Consider the following 22530-nt stretch of genomic DNA (forward strand, 5'->3'; position numbering starts at 1 on the left):
ACTTAGAAGTCAAACTTAGATGTCCTGCTGTTGTGGCGCTGCATGTAAAAATCTGATTTAGGTTTTTACATGCAGCGGCCCTTGCGGGCCACATACAATGAGGTGGCGGCCGGATTCGGCCCGCAGGCCTTATGTTTGCCATACCATACCAATTGTAGCAAAAAATATTTGGATATATTTGTTGTAAAAATTAACAACATCTAACAATAAAAAATATTTGTGGCTACAACCGCCTTGACTGTTAATAATGTCTGTTCTTTAGTCATTTCACATGATGCCCTTTTACTTTCTTTCTATTGTTATATTGTAACCAACATGGCAAGAGCTACTTGCGAGGCTCATAGTCTATAACGTGTCAGTTTCTTTTTTATTCTTTATATATGGACATAAATTTAAATGTTTACTTTTTCACAGGGTTAATTATTGATTCAATTGCAAAATGAGCCAACAGAAACCCTGTTTGTTTGTCTTCCACTAGACTCTTCTTGTTGATGCTAAAGCCAAAGGTCAGGGCTGTGCGGGGCCCCTTTCCACAAACTGACAATTAATCATTCATCTATTCTGAAGCGTGCATAGTATAAAAATCTGGATTGAAGGTGTAGATCATGGATGTCACCACACTGTTTGGAAGTAAAGCAATAAAAATGAAGAGACTGATTTTTCTGATTTTCATCATATCTCTTAGCCATGGAGACCCTAGAGGTAAGGGGTAAACATATTTACTGTATGTTCTAGAAATTAGTTTATTTTATGGCCATGTATCTAATGACTCATAGTGTGCTGGAAAGTGTTATGTCACAGGTGTTATGTCACATAAGTAATCTGGTTTTTTCACACAATGGCTGGATAACATTTCATGTACAGAACATCAGTGGTTGTAAAATAGAAATGACAAATTACACATTACTAGTATTTCATCTTTTGTTAAATGTTTTGGTGAGAGAGAGAGAGATGATAGATAGATAGAGAGAGAGAGAGAGAGAGAGAGAGAGAGAGAGATACATAGATAGATAGATAGATAGATAGATAGATAGATAGATAGATAGATAGATAGATAGATAGATAGATAGATAGATAGATATAGAGAGAGAGAGAGAGAGAGAGAGATAGATAGATAGATAGATAGATAGATAGAGAGAGAGAGAGAGAGAGAGAGAGAGAGAGATACATAGATAGATAGATAGATAGATAGATAGATAGATAGATAGATAGATAGATAGATAGATAGATAGATAGATAGATAGATAGATAGATAGATAGATAGATAGATAGATAGATAGATAGAATGAATGTATTTTCTATCATGTATTGTGTGGGGTATGTTGTTTTATTTGAAACCTACTACATTCATTGTACTCATTTATTTTGACAACCTCTTTGATTGTCTGAGCTGCTCTGTGATTGGTTGATATATGATGATATATGATAATACTGTATTGGTGTCTCAGCATTCTACAGCCATTAACTTCTTCACTACTCTAGACTTTCTGGAATGTTACCCTTCACTGCAGGACTATTCAGACTTTTCCAGAGAAATAACAGCAAAAAAATATTAGTTTACAGATATTATTAATTTTCAAAAAACATGTAATTTGCAGGTGGGCTGGCAGAGGGGGGAGCTTACTCTGTTTTTGCACATGGGACAGGGGCCCTCAGTTGTCCCTGTCCTCCTCTGGTATTTATGCATGTCTTTTGCAAATTCTATGACTCACTGTATATATATATTAATATATATATACATATATATATATATATATATATATATATATATATATATAGTTGTTTTTTGTTATCTATGTTTAAAAAGTATCGTACTTGCTGCATGATTATGCTTTGCAGAAATATCATGTTACATTATTTTGCCTTAATGCCTTTCTTTTAGTTATAGCATGTTAGCTGTCGGTAAAGTGTGGTGTATAGTATTATTACTCTACCTCCCATCCTTTGCTGCTGTTTTAGCTGTTAAAGAGGTTGCCCCAAGATTAAATAAAACATTTCTCTGCTAGATCTTACAAAGCATAACCAATTATTAATTGGAATCACTTAAAAATACGCCCGTGTCCAGAGATTGCTATTACATAATTGTATAGCGCCCCCTGGTGTTCTTTTGATTCTCTCTTAGAATGTCCACCTAATATGCCCAGTACTGGTGAAAAGAAGCTTCTTCTAGTGCGTCAATTCTTATTGGCTAGCCTTCACAATAGCCAGAATCACTCCATTGCCTTTGAACAAGAGGATCCAAAGTGGGGCTGACCAATTGCGCATTTGTGACCACCAACATAAGATACATTAACGTAGACTTTCTGAGAGGAAATCAAAAGAACACCAGGGTGCACCACAACAAATTCTTAAAATAGATTCCAATTGAAAAATTGTTATGTTTTGTGTGATCGGAGAAATGTAATAGTTAATCGTGGGACAAGCAATTTAACATCTGCATTTATTGTACAGTTTATTACTTTTTGTAGCGGCAGTAAGGAGAAATTTTGAGCTGGGAATGTGCAAACTATATAAAGAAGCAGGCTACCCTCATGTGGAAACAGCCATGAAGAAACGGATAAAAAATGAATGATAGATAGTAATTGTAGTAAACTGCGTGCAATTGCTATGAGGAGCCTCAATTGTGCTAAAGCTTTTTACCTGAAACATTTCTCTCAATGAGTTAGCACATCAGATGAATGTTCAGTAAGGGAGTTGTTGTTCAACAGCAGGCGTTCTGAAATATTTTATTTTTAAGTTAAAAAAAAGGACGTCTTCATCTGTTACTTTAAGGCTGAATGCACCTGTTGCGTATTACGTGCGGACTTGCAAATCCTCAGTGTAATACGGTACCAGCAAAGTTAATGTGATTTCAAGAAATCTCATCTACACGGTGCAGATTTTTTTATGCCCGTAAATTGACCTGCGATGCGTATTTTAAAATCCGCAGCATGTAAATTTATCCTGCGTTTCCGCTTGCGCATTGTATCTAACTCGTTTTAAAGAAAAACGCACCAAAATACGCAGCGTAAAACCGCACCTGTTTTCGCATCAAAATGTAAATACCGCACCTAAAAACGCATAAAAAAAATGCTGTGGAATTACGTGCGTACACCTGCGGTTTTGCTGCAGATTTTGCCAGCATTTTGTAACCCAAAACCAGAATTGTATCCAGCAGAGCAGACATATAAGGCCTTTCTTTATATATTTATTCTGTTTAGGTTCCGTTCCTGGTTATGGTTTAAAAAGCAAATGCAAAATCTGCAGCAAATCTGCACTGTGGGAATCCAGGGTATGTTCCCACACACAGGATACGCTGCAGATTTTCTGCAACAGAAAATCTGCAGCAGAACCTCTAGAAAAACGCTGTAGATCTGTCACAGAAATCTGCAGTGCGTTTTTCCTGCTCATATTGGTGCGGAAACTGTTTTACTTGCGGATTTAGTGTTAAACATTGGTTATAGAAAAGTATATGTGCACCTGTGGTTTTACAGCGGTTTTCAGTGCGTTTCCGCTGCGTAAACGCTGTAAAAGCAGCAACAAGATAAATCTGTTGCAGAATTTCTGTTCCCCATTGAAGTCTATGGGCCAAACACGCAGCATCTCCGCACAGAACGCGCAGCATAAATTGACAGGCTGCGGAATTGAAAGTCGCACCGCTGAACACTTTCTACACAACTTTTGTGCGGTTTTTTTCCGCAGGGTGGGCATGAGATTTTCTAAATCTTATTCACTTTGCTGCTACTGTAAATGCTGCGGAATTTCCGCACAGAATTCCATTGTGGAAATTCTGCAGCGTTTACGCTATGTGGGAACCCGGCCTTAAGCTGTTTATTTCCGTTCATCCTATTATACTTTCTAGGTTACCTTTGTAATTATATTGAGTAAAGATTTGTGAGAGTCCATCATAGGAGAAAACAAATATGACACCTTAAACTCCTAGATGTTTTGACTTTTGGACAACCTGACCTGCTAAATAAAACTGTAGAAAAAGAGCAACTTGGTCCAGCGCTGGGTTTAAATGAAAGTAATATTCTAATTTCATTCCAAATATATTAAAAAGTCCATATACAAAGGGGTGGATGCATCAGATAGCAGGCCTACGCATTTCAGACAAATCACTTGTCCTTACTCATGGCATGTTGCAAATAAAAGTGTACTTTGGCTTATAAAGCAATGCTTCGTGGAGACTCATTTAAAGAGGACCTGTCACCTCTCCTAAAATGTATGTTTTAGTAAATACTTGTATTGCCCATAATATAACAATTCTGGAGCATCTTTTCTTAGAACTCTATTGTTCGATTCCTCTGCTAATCCTCCTAGACATTTATGAATAAATTGACACCTGGGTGTTACCAGTTGGAGGTGTATCCCTACACAGTCTGATATTGTCCAATCAGGGGTGACATAGTGACACTGTGTAGGAACACCCAGTTGTTAATTTAGTAATACATTTCTAAAAGGAATAATTGAGGAATAACTCATGGGGGATTATTTCATGGGGAATACAAGTATTTGCTAAAATAGACATGTCAGGAGAGGTGGCAGGTTCTCTTTAAATCTTACATTTTGTACCTTTAAGGGTATGTTCACACGCTTAGCAAAAAACGTCTGAAAATATGGAGCTGTTTTCAAGGGAAAACATCTCCTGATTTTCAGCCGTTTTTTAAGCAAACTTGCGTTTTTCGCAGCATTTTTTTATGGCCGTATTTGGAGCTGTTTTCTATAGAGTCAATGAAAAATGGCTCCAAAAATGGCTCAAGAAGTGACATGCACTTCTTTTTCGCGGGCGTTTTTTTATGCGGCCGTTGTGAAAAATGTCGGAACAGAATGCCGTTTTTCCCATTGAAAGCAATAGCCAGATGTTTGGAGGCGTTCTGCTTCCAATTTTTCGTTCCTTAGTGTATGTTCACACGGCTTATTTTCAGCCGTTTTTCGGTCCGCTAACGGCCGAAAAACGACCAAAACAGCAGATATTTAAGCCAGGATTACCTTCCATTTGCTAGACCCCCCTCCCTACCACACTACCCTCCCTGCCACAGTGTTGATTTTTATTATGCTAGAAAAATAGTTTTCTTGTCAGTAGGGAGGCAATCACTCCATACCTTCCAAATTTCCAAGAACATCTTTAATTTGCCCCTTTTGACAGCATCTATTTTTTCATATAGTATTATAGAGAATACATAATTATTCCATAATGATATTGTAGCTACCTCCACAGATAACCAATACCTAGCAATTAGTTTTCTATATATTTGTCATTAGATTGTCCCTACACTGTCATGTTTCTAAACTGAATAACCCCAAGTTTGATAACCTTTCTTAGTACTGTAATCTACCAATTCTCTTAATTACTTTGGTTACCCTCATTTGCACCCACTGTACTTCAGCTATATTTCTTCTTATACAAAGGGAAAACTATTCAGCAATTACAGTCAGATTTCGAAACACATCAGATCAATTAATACTCGAGCTGATACACCACAGTCTCAACATGTCAGGTTTGTACACAATGGCGCCCCCAAAGTCTTCAAATTTTGGGGAACATGTCAGAAGAATTTAGGATATTATATTATACAGGATATTAGTGCAGGAAGAGGCCCGCTTGATCTATCGACTTAAAAGTTTGAGCCCAAATGGACTTAACGAAGGCTTTACATTTTTTGCCTTCATCTGAAATCATCAAAATTTCCAAATATATAACATATGCTACATATATTTTACTTAGTTGTAAATGCATTTCTTGTATTAATTAATTAATTAATCCAGTGATAATCAAAAACCCCCCAAAATTTTTTATGTTACAGTAATATCAAGTGAATTTATCTATTGAGATGAAGAGAGATCTAAAACATTAATATATGTTCATTACATGCAATTTTTCCTTTTGTTAAGGCGATAGGTGATATTACATGGCCTGACGTGGGCCATGTAAACGAGCGCCGATCAACGAGACAGCTCGTTAATCGGCGCTCATTTGCTTCTTTCACAAGGAGCTATGGATGGGGACGAGCGGTCGTTACTCCGATCTCTCGTCACCATACATTTTTATCATGTTGGCAGCACATCTCCCTGTTACACAGGGCAATGCGCTGCCGACGACGACAATAGTTTCGTTTTAAACCTTAATGACCAAGCTATTTTTTACATTTTTCCATTGTCACATTCCAAGACCTATAACTTTTTTATTTTTGCATCGACATAGGTGCATAAGGTCTTGTTTTTTGCGGGACAAGTTGTATTTTTTAATAGCACCATTTAGTACCATGCTGTACATATAATTTATTGATTAACTTTTATTAACTTTTTTTGGGGGGGAATAGAAACAAACCCGAAATTTTGCCACTCTTTTTTGCGCCCTAAATCTACGCCGTTTACCGTGTGGTATAAATAACACAATATCTTTATTCAGCGGGTTTTTACGATTGCAATGATACCAAATTTGTATAGATTTTGTATGTTTTACTACTTTTACACAGTAAAAACACATTTGTTTTTGTGTCTCCATATTTGAAGAGCAATAACTTTTTTATTTTTCCGACGATGCAGTTTTTTTTAGCGGGACGACTTGTAGTTTTTATTCGTACCATTTTGGAGTAGATGTGACTTTTTGATCACTTTTTTTCACATTTTTTTAAGGCAGGATTCACAGAAAACAGCAATTTTTTCATTGTTTTTTATATTATTTTTTACGGTGTTCACCGTGCGGGTTAAATAATGTAATAGCTTTATAGTTGGGGTCGTTACGGACGCGGCGATACAAAATATGTGTAACTGTTTAACTTTATTTAGTTTTTTTAATAGTAAAGCAGCTTGTAAGGGGAAAAAGTGGGTTTTTCATTTTTAAATTTTTTTAAAATTAACTTTATTAAACTAGGGGACTTTAATATGCGATCTCCGATTGCTTTTATAATACACTGCAATACTTTTGTATTGCAGTGTATTACTGCTTGTCCGTTTAAAACGGACAGGCATCTGCTAGGCCATGCCTCTGGCATGACCTAGCAGGCATTCACTACAGGCAGACCTGGGGGCCTTTATTAGGCCTCCGGCTGCCATCGGAGACACAGACACTCGGCGATCTTATCGCCAGGTGCCGGTGGGATGAGAGGGAGGGAGCTCCCTCTCTCCAAAACCACTCAGATGCAGCACTCGCTATTGAGCGCCGCATCTGAGGGGTTAAACGGGTGAGATCGATATTTATATCGATCTCACTCATTCAAGCAGTGATGACCCCAGCCCTCAGCTACCTCTGGCAGCTGAGAGCAGGGAGATTTAACGGCTCCCTGCTCTGTTTATTTATTCTGATGCAGCGCCATGAAAAGGCATATGTATCAGTATAAAGCCCATTAGTGGCTGCCGTGAAAAGGCATATTGGCGGTCACTAATGGGTTAAAATGATGCAATCACCCAATGAACGAGCATTTGATCGTTCATTGGCTGATCGATAGGGCAATTATAATTGGCCAGCGTAAAAGGTCTTTTATTCTGAACAAGGACAGACAATTTGGTGCTTATTTTTTCTTTACCCACCGTTTTATAAGTGGACCCCTTTTTCTGTTTTTATTGTATACTAAAGTCTGTGCATTACTGCAACCTATGTATACTTTTATTTATCATTAAGATAGGGGAGGTAGCAGCCCCTTTTAATGCTAACAATTATTACTTATCCACTTGAGTCTCAGTATATGGGTCCTGGGCTTCTGCTTGTCGGAAGTGTCTATTCATAACTGTATGCCCTGTCCAACAGAATAGATATCCATGCTTTCTCCTGTACTGTTATCTGGCAGCGCTATCTGATGGCACTGAGTCTAATTTAACGAAATCTTGACGCATGCGCAGTCCACAGTAACCCATACTTAGACTCTGTGTGTTTTGGTGCTCTGTATGTAAGAAGCAATTGACTCTTGTAAGAGCTTCACGTATTGGCTAAGTTGGCTGTCTGCCAAATGTGTCTGAATGACTGACGATACACCAACTCACCGTATTAGCTCCTGTGCACTGGTCCTCCTTTAGTGATATTTTTTGTAGGTCAAGTATTTTTTATTTATTATGAACCTGTATTACCGTTACGGTTTCTTCACAAGGAAAAGATAAAAGCTTTTGCCTTTTTCTGTACTTGGGACCTGAATCAAAACCCCCTTTTTTTATAAGAGATAGAATTTCTGACTGTAGGGTTTTTGTTTTTCTAAATCCTCTGGGGTCTTTGTAGGAAAGAATCTGTCTGGAGGAAGGGATCTGAACTCTGGAACATATCCTGTTTTTACAATTCCTATGATCCATTGGTCTGCCGAGATTTTTTTCCAAATTTTTGTAAAATATGGATAGACGACCCCCCACCATGGATCTTCTGGCGTCATTGTTGGTGGTCTCTGTTCTTGGAGTCGTTTTGAGGCCTGAAAAGGAAACCCTTGTTCTTCTTAGGTAACTTTGAGGTCCTGAATTCATGTTCCCTGGGGTTCGACTATTTTATTAAACCTTTTGGGATGAAAGGAATCCTTTGGTTTTCCTTGTGTAGGGAACCCCTTTTTCCTATAAGACGCTTTCTCTAATAGGTCGTCTAGGGGGGCCCAAATAGAAAATCTTCAGAGCACGAAATTGCACATCATTTCCCCTTTGAACCCGTGTCCCCCTTGCAGGATTTTAGACAGATAGCTATTCTAGCAGAGTTTGAGAGGGCAGCTGATCGGGCTGAGAGGTGCACAGAATCTACCGAGGCGTCGACCAGAAAATCTGCCTTAGACAATACTGGAAGGAAGGAGAGTATTTGATCTCTAGGAGTCTTGTCTGTAATATGAAGCTCTAATTGCGCTAGCATATTTTTAGAGACCTAGCTACACAAGTGGCTGAAACGTCTGGCTTAAAAGCCTTGGCGGAAGCTTCCCAGGCTCTTTTGAGGTAATAATCTGCTTTCCTATCCATTAGGGTGTGGATAAGGAACCTAGATCCTCAAAGAGAAGAGCACTCTTCCTAGATATTTTTGCCACTGGACCGTCAAGTCTAGGGGAATTATCCCAATCCCTGCAGACCTCTTCATCAAATGGATATTTTCTCTTAAGGAATTTAGGAATACCAATCTTTCTATCTGGGCTTTTCCATTCCCTCTTGATAAGACATGTTATGTTCTCATGGAGGGGAAAGGTTCTCTGTATTTTGGGCTCTAAGCCATCGAACATAATGTCCTGTACAGAACGGGGTACTTTTGGATCCTCAATATACATCGTTGCTAGAAGTGGATGGTTGATCCTCCTTTTTTCTTAGGGACTTAAGGGAATTTTTAACTTCTGCCTTTACAATGTCCTGAATGCTTGATGCCAGACTTGAAGACTCTTCAATGATTATTTTGTCTTAACACATCTGGCATAGTCTTTTATTATAGGTAGGTACTTGTTTTTTATTACAAACTGCACACTCTTTGTTACGTTTTTTTTTCAATTCCTTTCTAGGAGTTTCCCTTACCTAAAACATATGCACAAGAGAAAGGAACAGTGTTAGCAGAGAAAAAGGGTGTTTTCTTTTTCTTACCCTATGTAAGTCTTGCCACCTCTTCAAGTATCCGACTAGATGATCTAGTGGCATCCGAGCGGTCAGTGCATCCTGCTGCTTCTCCTTTCATTTCCATTGCGGAATGAAATGCTGGAGACTGTGGCTCCATTTGTTCAGGCCTAAATAGGCCTTGTACTGGCTGGGGAGGCCCTCAGCTTCGGACGCCATGAAGCCCCTCCTCCCAGTTAGGGCTGCCGGAACCGCCACATCCTGTGACGTGGGAACGTCACTCGCCAGATGTGATGTGCTGCCGCGACCGTAAGTTTCGCCAAAATGCACCGGAAGCCACCAACGACGGGACATGCGTACCAGCTCTAAAGGGAGCTGAGCAAGGCCCAGTGAGAAACGCTCTCCCTCCAGAGGAAGGTCCCACGGTGTGGGACCTGAACCACCTCCAAGGAGAGAAATGATGGACCGGGAGAGGAGGGAGCACCTACCCCAGGCTTAAGGTTGATTCCTCCAGAGGAGACTTATACCACCCAGAGCACTCCTAGGTAGAGAAGGTAAGAACCTGCTAGGGGGTCTACAATCCAGGGAGAAGTGCTTTTTCCAACAGAACAATCCCATCCGGAGAACAGGAAACCTGACTGGGTATGTGGAGAGGTGTGTCCTTTTTTATATCATCAGGCTTCCAGTCCAGCGAATGGGATGGTCTCTCCATTGGTGCTGTCATAGGTGAAAGGGCAAACCCCACATATTCGCCTGTGTTCGCAGATTACTCGTAATCGCGCTCATATTATCCATAATCACACCCAGATTACCTGTAATCACCCCATATTACCGCGATCTACGTGATTGTAATGGCAGGAAGGAGGTGAAGGGAAAGTGAGCCCTAATCTACCCACCGCCCTGTCCCTGCCTACTTGCAACGACCCGCCCTAGGCGACGAGGTACAACTGGGCGGCGGTCCCTACGCTGGCTAAGTGCACAGGAAGACAAACAGGGAACACGCAAGGGAAGGGGCAGTAGCCACGGAACGCCACAAGGAAACGGGGCGGCGAACGAACAGTCAGGACCAGGACGAAGTGAGTACACCCGAGCGGGCACGGAGACAGAAGCAAGCCAGGGGCAAAGCAAAGCAGGTCAAGCAGAACTGCAGCAAGGCAGAAGCACGGCAGAAGCAGGCTGGAGTAAGCAGCAGTGGGGGCCAGGAATCCAAAAGAATTACAAGCACTGAGGGAGAGCACAGGGCAGGTAATAAAGGGCAGGGGGCGGAGCTAACTCCGACAGACCAGGCCGCGATAGGCTCTCCCACTCCTGAGCCTGCCACCCTGGTTGGTGGGAGATGGTGTCAGTCGAACAGGTCTGGCCTCAGGTGTGGATTGATTAATCCCAGGAGTATAGCTAGATGAAGTACCTGGCAGATCCCTAACAGTACTCCCCCTTTTATGAGGGGCCACCGGACCCTTACTAAGGGGACCCGGTTTAGTGGGGAAGAGGAGGTGGAACCTCCTGATCAATACCCCAGCGTGAACATCACGGGCAGGTACCCAAGTCCTCTCCTCCGGCCCGTATCCTCTCCAATGGACCAGGTACTGGAGGGAGCCCTGGACCATCCTACTGTCCATAATCTTGGCCACCTCGAATTCCACCCCCTCAGGGGTGAGAACGGGAACAGGAGGTATCCTCGAGGGGGACCAGGACGGGGAGCAGCGTTTAAGGAGGGAGGCATGGAAGACGTCATGTATGCGAAAGGATGGGGGGAGCTCCAGACGGAAGGATACAGGGTTGAGGACTTCAATGATCTTATAAGGTCCAATAAATCGGGGAGCAAACTTCCTGGACGGGACCTTAAGGCGCAAGTTCCTGGACGACAACCAGACCAAATCCCCGACGACAAACCGGGGGTTAGCAGAACGTCTACTATCCGCCTGAATCTTTTGTGCGCTCTGGGACGCCTCTAGGTTCTTCTGAACCTGGGCCCAGACAGTGCACAGTTCCCGATGAACCTCCTCTACCTCAGGATTATTGGAAGAACCAGGGGAGACGGAGGAGAACCTGGGGTTAAACCCGAAATTACAGAAAAACGGGGAGACCCCTGACGAGTTACTGACCCGGTTATTCAGGGAAAATTCAGCAAGGGGAAGGAATGAGACCCAATCGAATTGACAGTCAGAGATGAAACACCTTAAATATTGTTCCAGGGATTGGTTGGTCCTTTCCGTTTGGCCATTAGTTTCGGGATGGAAGGCGGAGGAGAAGGACAGATCAATCTCCAACTTTTTACAAAAAGCTCTCCAAAATAAGGAAACAAATTGTACCCCTCTGTCAGAAACGATATTGACTGGGGCCCCATGGAGACGCAGGATGTGTTTCACAAACAAAGAAGCTAACGTCTTGGCGTTAGGTAGCTTCTTAAGGGGCACAAAGTGGCACATCTTGCTGAAGCGGTCGACTACCACCCACACCACCGACTTGCCCTGAGATGGAGGCAAATCGGTGATAAAATCCATGGAGATATGGGTCCAAGGTCTCTGGGGAATGGGCAAGGAACGTAGTAGGCCCGCAGGTCGGGACCTAGGGGTTTTGGACCTAGCGCAAACCTCACAAGCGGCGACGTAAGCCCTAACATCTTTAGGCAACCCAGGCCACCAATAGTTTCTGGTAATGAGGTGTTTGGTGCCCAAGATGCCAGGATGACCAGATAGAGCGGAGTCATGGTTTTCCCTGAGTACCCTCAGCCGGTATTGCAGGGGAACAAACAGTTTGTCCCCAGGGACGTTCCCGGGAGCTGCAGCCTGATCAGCCGCGATATCAGAAGCTAAATCAGAATCCGTGGCAGAGACGATTATACCAGGGGGTAAAATACAAGCAGGATCCTTCTCGGAAGGAGGATTGGCCATGAAACTACGTGACAGAGCGTCAGCCTTAATATTCTTGGACCCAGCCCTATAGGTAACCAAGAAATTAAATCTGGTAAAGAATAGTGCCCACCGAGCTTGTCTAGGATTAAGCCTCCGGGCCGATTCTAGGAAAACCAGATTCTTGTGATCCGTAAGGACCGTTACCTGGTGTCTGGCCCCCTCCAGGAAGTGCCGCCACTCCTCAAAAGCCCATTTAATGGCTAGAAGTTCGCGGTTGCCAATATCATAGTTGCTCTCCGTGGGCGAAAACTTCCTAGAGAAGTAAGCACAGGGGCGGAGATGGGTGAGGGAGCTGGTACCCTGGGACAAGACGGCCCCCACTCCCACCTCGGAAGCGTCAACCTCCACAATAAATGGCTCCTCTTGGTTGGGCTGAATCAGCACGGGGGCCGAGATAAAGCACTTCTTGAGAGTCTCAAAGGCCTGGACGGCCTCAGGGGGCCAATGGAGGACATCGGCACCCTTGCGGGTAAGGTCCGTAAGAGGCTTAGCGACGACCGAGAAGTTGGCAATAAATCTCCTGTAATAGTTGGCGAACCCTAAAAAACACTGTAGCGCCTTCAGGGAGGCAGGTTGGACCCATTCCGCCACAGCTTGAACCTTGGCAGGGTCCATGTGGAATTCATGAGGAGTGAGGATTTGCCCTAAAAATGGTATCTCCTGTACCCCAAAGACACATTTTTCAGTCTTAGCAAACAGATTATTCTCCCGAAGGACCTGGAGCACCTTCCTGACATGCTCCACGTGGGAGGACCAGTCCTTGGAAAACACCAGTATGTCATCAAGGTACACAACAAGAAAATTACCCAGGTACTCTCTCAGGATTTCATTAATAAAATTCTGGAAGACAGCAGGGGCATTACACAACCCAAAGGGCATGACCAGGTATTCGAAATGACCCTCGGGTGTGTTGAACGCAGTTTTCCACTCATCCCCCTCCTTGATGCGGATAAGGTTATATGCCCCCCGTAGATCGAACTTAGAAAACCATTGGGCTCCCTGAACCTGATTAAAAAGATCCGGAATCAGAGGAAGTGGGTACTGGTTCCTTACGGTGACCTTATTCAGGTTACGATAATCAATGCACGGCCTAAGACCACCATCCTTCTTCCCCACGAAGAAGAAGCCAGCACCTACAGGAGAAGTCGAGGGGCGAATGAAACCCTTGGCCAGGCATTCTTGGATATACACCCTCATCGCTTCACGTTCAGGACATGAAAGATTAAATATCCTACCCTTAGGAAGCTTGGCACCAGGCACCAAATCGATAGCGCAATCGTAATCTCTATGGGGGGGCAACACCTCGGAGGCCTCCTTAGAAAACACATCGGCGAAGTCCTGAACAAACTCAGGAAGCGTGTTTACCTCCTCCCGGGGAGAAATAGAGTTAACAGAAAGACATGACATAAGACATTCATTACCCCATTTGGTGAGATCCCCAGTATTCCAATCAAACGTGGGATTATGCAACTGCAACCAGGGAAGGCCTAAAACCAGATCAGACGATAATCCCTGCATCAACAGTACAGAGCACTGCTCCAAATGCATGGAGCCAACCAGGAGTTCAAAAACAGGAGTATGCTGAGTAAAATAACCATTAGCAAGGGGGGTTGAGTCGATTCCTACTACAGGGATAGGATAAGGTAAATCAATACAAGGCATCTTTAGAGACATAGCAAATTCCACAGACATGATATTAGCAGATGAGCCAGAATCCACGAAGGCACTGCCAGTGGCAGACCGGCCAGCAAACGAGACCTGAAAGGGAAGCAAAATTTTATTGCGTTTCACATTAACGGGAAATACCTGTGCGCCCAAGTGACCTCCCCGATGATCACTTAGGCGCGGAAGTTTTCCGGCTTCTTATTCTTGCGCCTGGGACAGGTGTTCAGTAGATGCTTGTCGTCCCCACAGTAGAAGCAGAGACCATTCATTCTGCGAAACTCCCTACGTTGTCGAGGGGACATGGAGGCCCCGAGTTGCATAGGTACCTCCGAGTCCTCCGTGGAGGGGCGAGGAGACGGGACCTCGGGGGGGATTGCAGAAAAGTCAGAGGGGAGCACACTGAAGCGTTCTAGCTGACGTTCCCTGAGACGTCGGTCAAGTCGTACTGCTAGGGCCATAACCTGGTCAAGGGAGTCAGGCGAGGGGTAGCTAACCAGCAGATCCTTCAGGGCGTCAGATAATCCTAACCTAAACTGGCACCTTAGGGCCGGATCGTTCCACTGAGAAGCTACGCACCACTTCCTAAAATCAGAACAGTATTCCTCAACCGGTCTCCTACCCTGACGTAAGGTCACCAGCTGACTCTCGGCTAAAGCAGTCCTGTCAGTCTCGTCGTAAATTAGTCCGAGGGCAGAGAAAAAACGATCAACAGAGGAAAGTTCAGGGGCGTCAGGAGCCAAGGAGAAGGCCCACTCTTGGGGCCCTTCCTGGAGTCGGGATATGATGATACCCACCCGCTGGTTCTCGGAACCTGAGGAGTGGGGCTTTAGGCGGAAATACAGTCTGCAACTCTCCCGGAAGGAGAGAAACGTCTTACGGTCCCCTGAAAACCGGTCAGGTAACTTGAGGTCGGGTTCTAGAGGTGAGGTGAGGGGTACTACTAAAGCAGCGTCAGCCTGATTGACCCTTTGGGCCAGGGCCTGGACCTGTAGGGAGAGGCCCTGCATCTGCTGGGTCAGGGTCTCAAGGGGGTCCATGATAGCGTCAGCGTAGGAGAAATGGTAGACTAGGTATGGGCTTGTAATTATGTAATGGCAGGAAGGAGGTGAAGGGAAAGTGAGCCCTAATCTACCCACCGCCCTGTCCCTGCCTACTTGCAACGACCCGCCCTAGGCGACGAGGTACAACTGGGCGGCGGTCCCTACGCTGGCTAAGTGCACAGGAAGACAAACAGGGAACACGCAAGGGAAGGGGCAGTAGCCACGGAACGCCACGAGGAAACGGGGCGGCGAACGAACAGTCAGGACCAGGACGAAGTGAGTACACCCGAGCGGGCACGGAGACAGAAGCAAGCCAGGGGCAAAGCAAAGCAGGTCAAGCAGAACTGCAGCAAGGCAGAAGCACGGCAGAAGCAGGCTGGAGTAAGCAGCAGTGGGGGCCAGGAATCCAAAAGAATTACAAGCACTGAGGGAGAGCACAGGGCAGGTAATAAAGGGCAGGGGGCGGAGCTAACTCCGACAGACCAGGCCGCGATAGGCTCTCCCACTCCTGAGCCTGCCACCCTGGTTGGTGGGAGATGGTGTCAGTCGAACAGGTCTGGCCTCAGGTGTGGATTGATTAATCCCAGGAGTATAGCTAGATGAAGTACCTGGCAGATCCCTAACAGTGATCTTTTTTTCTTTTTTTGCTGATTACACTGTTATATTAGGGGGTTTTAGCTGCGGTTTACCGTAAATTTTGGGCTTTTTTGTTAGTGTTATATAAAAAAAGAAATAGCAGGATGTACCCCCTGCTGTGCTCCATCAGTTCAGGCAGCGATACGCACACTGGATCAGAACTTAGTTCAGAAAGCGACACAAGTTCTGCTTCTGCCACTGGACCCCCCAGCCCTATGGTGGTGGACGCAGCAGTCACAGTTGAACTGTCAGAAGCAGGGCCTAGAAATGCAGTCCCTCCCGCAATGTGGGATCCTGCAGTTTCTTTCTCCCCCAAAATGTTGCCATTTATAGGCATCAACACTGATGTCTCAAAATTTACCCCCTATGACTTTTTTAAGTTGTTCATAGGCGATCAGGTCCAGCAGACAAATGTATATGGCAGACAATTCGTGACCGAAGAGTCTTGCTATGTCAGAGGATGGATACCCACAACGGTCCCTGAGATTCAAAAATTTTGGGGAATTACCCTAAATATGGGGTTAGTAAAAAAGGCTTCCATCTATTCCTACTGGGCTACCAGCACTATCCACAGCACCCCTGTTTTTGTAGGCCTTATGGCCTGAACACGCTATGAAACAATAATGCGTTTCATGCACTTTTCTGACAATTCCAAAATCCCCCCAAAAAGTGACCTAGATTATGATTGCCGCAACAAATTGAGACCCCTTATCTCCCTCCTGAGGGAGTCTTCTTTAAACTTCTACACCTCAGTAGAAAATTGTCTTATGATCCTCAAGGACCGTCTATCCATTCAACAATTTATCCCCTCCAAATGAGCCCGATACGGTGTAAAAATGTATAAGGTGTGCGAGAGCACAATGTGCTACACCTGTGTTTTTTTTATTTATGAGGGCAGGGACCACCACCTTGTCCCCCCAGGCTACCCAGAGGATATTGTTATTAGTGGCAAAGTCGTCTGGGAACTCATGGTGCCATTTCTACAGAAAGGGTACCATGTGTACATGGACAGTTATTAGACCAGTGGCCCCCTGTATAAGTCCCTCCATGCTGCTGGTACAGGGGCCTGCAGGATGGTACGTAAAAACAGAGCCGGCTTCCCTTAACAACTGGTGTCCAGATGAATAACAAGAGGTGCGTCACTCTCATTTGCAAGTGACCAGTTGCTTGCTGTGAAGTGGATTGACAAAAAGGAGGTGTAGATGCTCACCACCGTGCATTAGGACACCACAGTGGCAGTGAGAGAGGGGGGAGCTACCACTGATGAGAGGAAACTGGACTGTGAAGTCGATTACAATAAATTCATAGGGGAAGTCGATTTATCTGACCAGGTCCTACAACCTTACCTAGTCAAACGTAAGACTAGGGCCTGGTATAAAAAGGTAGCGATCTACCTCATCCAGATAACAGTTATGTGCTGTACAAGACACAAGGAATGCTCAGTTTCCTACAGTGCCAGGAAAAAAATTATTAAGCACCTCCTGTTTGACTCCCCCACACCTTAAGAATCCTTTGAGTCACAGGATGTCAAAAGGCTCACTGAGCGCCACTTCCTTCATCCCGTCCCTGCCACTGACAATAAACAACACCCCCAAAAGAGATGCCGGGTTTGTAGTAAACATAGAAGGAGGAGGGATACCCGGGCTTACTGCCCCATGTGCCCTTCAAATCCAGACCCGTGCAACTTTCCCTGTTTTGAGACCCATCACAATGTTTCTAATTATTAATTTTATATATCATTTAGGGGACACCAAAAACGGTGGGGGGATTAATTTTAGGGAGTCAATTTTATTTATTCAGATTTTTTGTTTAGTTTCTGGGCTTTCCAAGGGAGGGAGGGATTCTCATTAGGAGGTAGCAAAGTGTATTTTTTTCAGACTGTAAAACTAAATTTACCTCTTATGATTTTTTTATACAATTCGTGGACAATTAAATCCAGGACTTGATCACTCAAAAATGTATTTCTATTATATAATTTTTGGACTACACTTGATCACTCACAGGTTAGTATTTTTTTTTTTTTTTTTTTAATAACTCAGTTTATTGTGCAGGAGCCCACATCTGTCTATTCAGAATATGGACCCCCACAAGTGTCTTGAAATAAAAAATAAATGTGGGCATTAGTTGATAAATCCAACACGTGCGGCCTATGCCACCCCTGAATTTGTGGAATTCATGCATTTTAGCAATGATTACAAGAATAAATTGAGGATGTATTTCCTTTTTCTGACGACTATGTCCTGCCACATACGGCTGTTACATTATTCCTATTTCTGTACCGTGATATGGGCATGATATTTTTTTTGCAGGATCTCTAATAATCAAGCTTTTCCTTATCAATACACCATGGGCTTTGTTACAATTTTGTTCGAGTTTTTACTGGACGTAGTACACCCGACAATTCTGGAAATACTGACATCATTTTGGGGATTAGTGATCCTTTACTGTTCCTATACATGGTTTTGGACACTGCCCCTTATATATTCTGTAGGTGATTGGTTGTTTTGTGCACATAGCGGTTCCTACCTTGCCGGGAAGGGGTCTATTATGGTATACTGCGTCACTTGGCACGTTCGTCCCTCATATAGGGATTAAAGGAGCTACAGAGATGTTGTACAACTAGTCACTGAAAAAAAAGCTTGTCATGATAGCCGTACAGGTGTTCTTTTATTTTGTGAACAAACTCGAGTTTGCCACATAGTTGGATACATTTTCCTTCATTTGTTTGAAGATATCGCCCATCACTCCAGTACCATTTATCTTTTCCTCTCTTACTGATTTTATATTAGAACAGAATGCTGTCCACAATGACATCATAATGGCACAGATGTGGGACAACTGCTTCTTTAGGCCACGTTTAGACGTGGTGGAATTGCTGTTGAATTCCGCTGCGGACTGTCTGCAGTGGAATTCTGCAGCAGCCATTTTTTACATTTGTTTCTATACATTTTTAGGAAACTTAGTCAGACGTTGTGGAAAATAACTGGAATTAGGCTGCGGTGCAGAATTTTCCCTCCGCAGCATGCACATTATGTTGCGGAGAAGCAGCGGAATTTCACTGTGGATTTTAGCCTTTGCCATGCAAAAACTGAAATCTGTGGCAAGTCCGCTGTGATATCTGCAACGTCTGAATTACCTGTCAAATATGCAAATGTTGGTGCAGATTCATTGCGTAATTGCCCCGAATCTGCTCCAACATTTGCAACGTAAAAATTCTGCCACGTCTAAACGTGGCCTTAGCAAGACATAGTCATACAGGTCTTTCTCAGTGAATGAGAATATCATCAAAAAGTTAATTTATTTCAGTAATTTAATTCAAAAAGTGAAACTCATATATTATATAGATTCATTACACACAGAGTGATCTATTTCCAGCATTTTTTTATTTTAATGTTGTAGATTATGGCTAACAGTTAATGAAAACCCAAAATTTTGTCTCACAGAAAATTAGAATATTGGGTAAAAGTTCAAGATTGTAGACGCATGGTGTCACACTCTAATCAGCTAATGGACACAAAACACCTGCAAAGCTTTCTTAAGCCTTTAAATGGTCCAACAGTCTGGTTCAGTAGGCTACACAATCATGGGGAAGACTGCTGACTTGACAGTTGTCCAGAAGACAGTCATTGACACCCTCCACAAGGAGGGTGAGCCACAAAAGGACATTGCTAAAGAAGTGAATTCATTGCAAAAGTGAATAAAATGATTGTATTGGAAAAGGTTGTCTATGTAAAGCGCAAAACGCTTAAAAAAAATTAGAATCCATATGGGGACCATGGGTAGGGGTAATGGAATCTGTATTATAAAATTTATTCAGAGACTCTGTATGACCGCCAGCCTTTACACGGTATTGGGGTTATGTATATAGATGTGGGATAAGGAGAAGGGGGGAAAACGAGAGGATTAAATATCTGCTATATATTATATCTGTTTTTTATTATACATGCTTGTAGATGATTAAGCTACTCGACATTTGGAAAATGATCTGTCCCATGTACCTTGTATTTTGTGAATAATGTATTCGATATTTGGTACAATTTCTATTTCATATACTATCTAAATTTGGAATTTTGTGACGGTGCCTGGGGGGAGGGTTTGGGATAGGGTTTGTTTAATATGTTTTGTACTATATAATTTTGAAACTTCAATAAAAAATTATCTGATTTAAAAAAAAAAGAAGCTGGCAGTTCACAGAGTTCTGTATCCAAGCATATTAATGGAAAGTTGAGAGGAAGGAAAAAGTGTGGTAGAAAAAGCTGCACAAGCAACAGGGATAACCGCAGCCAGGAAAGGATTGTCAAGAAATGGCCATTCAAGAATCTGGGGGAGATTCACAAGGAGTGGACTGCGGCTGGAGTCAGTGCTTCAAGAGCCACCACACACAGACGTATCCAGGACATGGGCTACAACTGTCGCATTCCTTGTGTCAAGCCACTCTTGAACCAGAAACAACGTCAGAAGCGTCTTACCTGGGCTAAGGAGAAAAAAAGACTGGTCTGTTGCTCAGTGGTTCAAAGTCCTGTTTTCAGATGAAAGTAAATTTTGCATTTCATTTGGAAATGAATTTCCCAGAGTCCAGAGGAAGAGTGGAGAGGCACTAAATCCAAGTTGCTTGCGGTCCAGTGTGAAGTTTCCACAGTCAGTGATGGTTTGGGGAGCCATGTCATCTGCTGGAGTTGGTACATTGTGTTATATCAAGTCCAGAGTCAATGCAGCGTCTAGCAGGAATTTTTAGAGCAGATTATGGAGATGCTGATTTCATTTTCCAGCAGGACTTGCCACCTGCCCACACTGCCAAAAGTACCAATACCTGGTGTAATAACCACAGTATCACTGTGCTTGAGTCTCCAGCAAACTCGCCTGACCTAAACCCCATAGAGAATCTATGGGGTATTGTCAAGAGGAAGTTGAGAGACACCAGACCCAACAATGCAGACGGGCTGAAGGCCGCTATCATAGCAACCTGGGCTTCCATAACACCTCAGCAGTGCCACAGGCTGATCACCTCCATGCCACACCGCATAGATGCAGTAATTCATGCAAAGGAGCCCTGACCAAATATTGAGTGCATAAACTGTACATAGTTTTCAGTAGGCCAACATTTCGGTATTAAAAATCATTTTTGAAATTGGGCTTATATAATATTCCAATTTTCTGAGAGACAAAATTTTGGGTTTTCATTGAGGGTATGTTCACACGGCCGTAAATGCCCGAAAAACAGCCGAAAAATCAGAAGCAGAACGCCTCCAAACATCTGCCCATTGATTTCAATGGGAAAGCGGCGTTCTGTTCCGATGGAGCGTTTTTCGCTGTGTTTTTTTACTTGTAAAAAAACAGCCGCAAAAAAGAAGTGCAGGACACTTCTTGGGACGTTTTTGGAGCTGTTTTCCATAGACGCTATTGAAAAAAGCTCCAAAAACGGCCGTAAAAAACGCCGCCAAAAACTCTGCGAAAATCGCGAGTGGCACAAAAAAGTCTGAAAATCAGGAGCTGTTTTCTCTTGAAAACAGCTCTGTATTTTGAGACGTTTTTGACTCTGCGTGTGAACATACCCTAACTGTTAGGGCTCGTTTACACGAGCATGATATACGTCCGTGCAACACGCGTGATTTTTCACGCGTGTCGTACGGACCTATGTTAGTCTATGGGGCAGTGCAGATAGTCCGTGATTTTTGAGCAGCGTGAGTCCGCTGCGAAAAACTCACGGCATGTCCTATATTTGTGCATTGTTCGCGCATCACGCACACATTGAAGTCAATGGGTGCGTGAAAATCACGCATGCCACACGGAAGCACTTCCGTGGGAGGAGCGTGATTCGGGCAACAGCAGTCAAACTATGAATGTATACAGAAAAGCATCACGTGCTTTTCTGTTTACAAACATCCAAACGGAGTGTCATAATGATGGCGGCTGCGCGAAAATCACGCAGCCGCGCATCATACGGGGATGACACACGGGGATGTTAAGTGCCTTTTGCGCACGCAAAACGCTGCGATTTTTGTGTGTGCAAAATGCACACGCTCGTGTAAACGAGCCCTTAGTCATAATCTTCAACATTATAAGAAAAAAAAATGCTGAAAATAGATCACTCTGTGTGTAATCAATCTATATATGAATTTCACTTTTTGAGTTTAATTACTGAACTAAATAAACTTTTTGATGATATTCTAATTAATTGAGAAGGACCTGTATGTACAGGCAAATGCGTATATAGCGACACTTCTCTTTTGTATGCCGCCCAAATTTAATATTTCTAACAAAATAACCTTTTAACAAATGTTTCCTCTATTTCATGTGGAAACGTAATAAGAATTTGAAGAAAACATTATATACCCATAGTGTCTGAAATAATACCCATTATTTCCTCCTTTAAAAATGTTTTGGTCAGCATGCCCACTACACCACTACATGAATACCTTTAGGGGTCTAGTTTTTAAAATGGGGTCATTTCTGGGTGGTTTCTTTTGTATAGGCAGCTCAATGCCTCTAAATGCATTATATGGGGTCTAGAATTTATTCAATTGTGCCCTGAAAGCCAAAGGCTGCTCCCTCTCCTTTTGGCTCAGCGACACGTCTAGTAAGCAGATTGAGGCCACAATGGGGGTATTTTTGAACACAGGAGAAACAGGGTGATATATTTTGGGGTGTGTTTTTTCATTCACATGTTTGCTTTACAAAGAAATTGGTCTTTAAAATGATACATTTGTGAAAAAAGTGGAATTGTATTTTTTTTCACCTACTTTGCATTATTTTAAGTTCAGCAAAAGACTGTGGCGTCCAAATACGCACTACACCCCTAG

General features: G+C 43.2%; 1 protein-coding gene across 3 annotated transcripts in view; it reads left to right on the forward strand.

The window, feature by feature from the left end:
* The first annotated feature begins 589 nt into the window (after positions 1-589).
* Positions 590-22530, forward strand: part of GC (GC vitamin D binding protein) — a 156788-nt gene continuing 134847 nt past the window's right edge. For 2 of the 3 annotated variants that reach the window (XM_075860690.1, XM_075860689.1), the window contains exon 1: positions 591-702. In XM_075860690.1, the coding sequence (XP_075716805.1) occupies positions 606-702 (97 nt within the window). In that variant the 5' untranslated portion in view covers positions 591-605. Of the gene's footprint in view, positions 703-22530 lie in introns of all 3 variants that reach the window. The other variant, XM_075860691.1, reaches the window with a different exon arrangement.

This window comes from Rhinoderma darwinii, chromosome 1 (genome assembly GCF_050947455.1).
Source record: "Rhinoderma darwinii isolate aRhiDar2 chromosome 1, aRhiDar2.hap1, whole genome shotgun sequence".
In the NCBI taxonomy this organism is placed as follows: domain Eukaryota; kingdom Metazoa; phylum Chordata; class Amphibia; order Anura; family Rhinodermatidae; genus Rhinoderma; species Rhinoderma darwinii.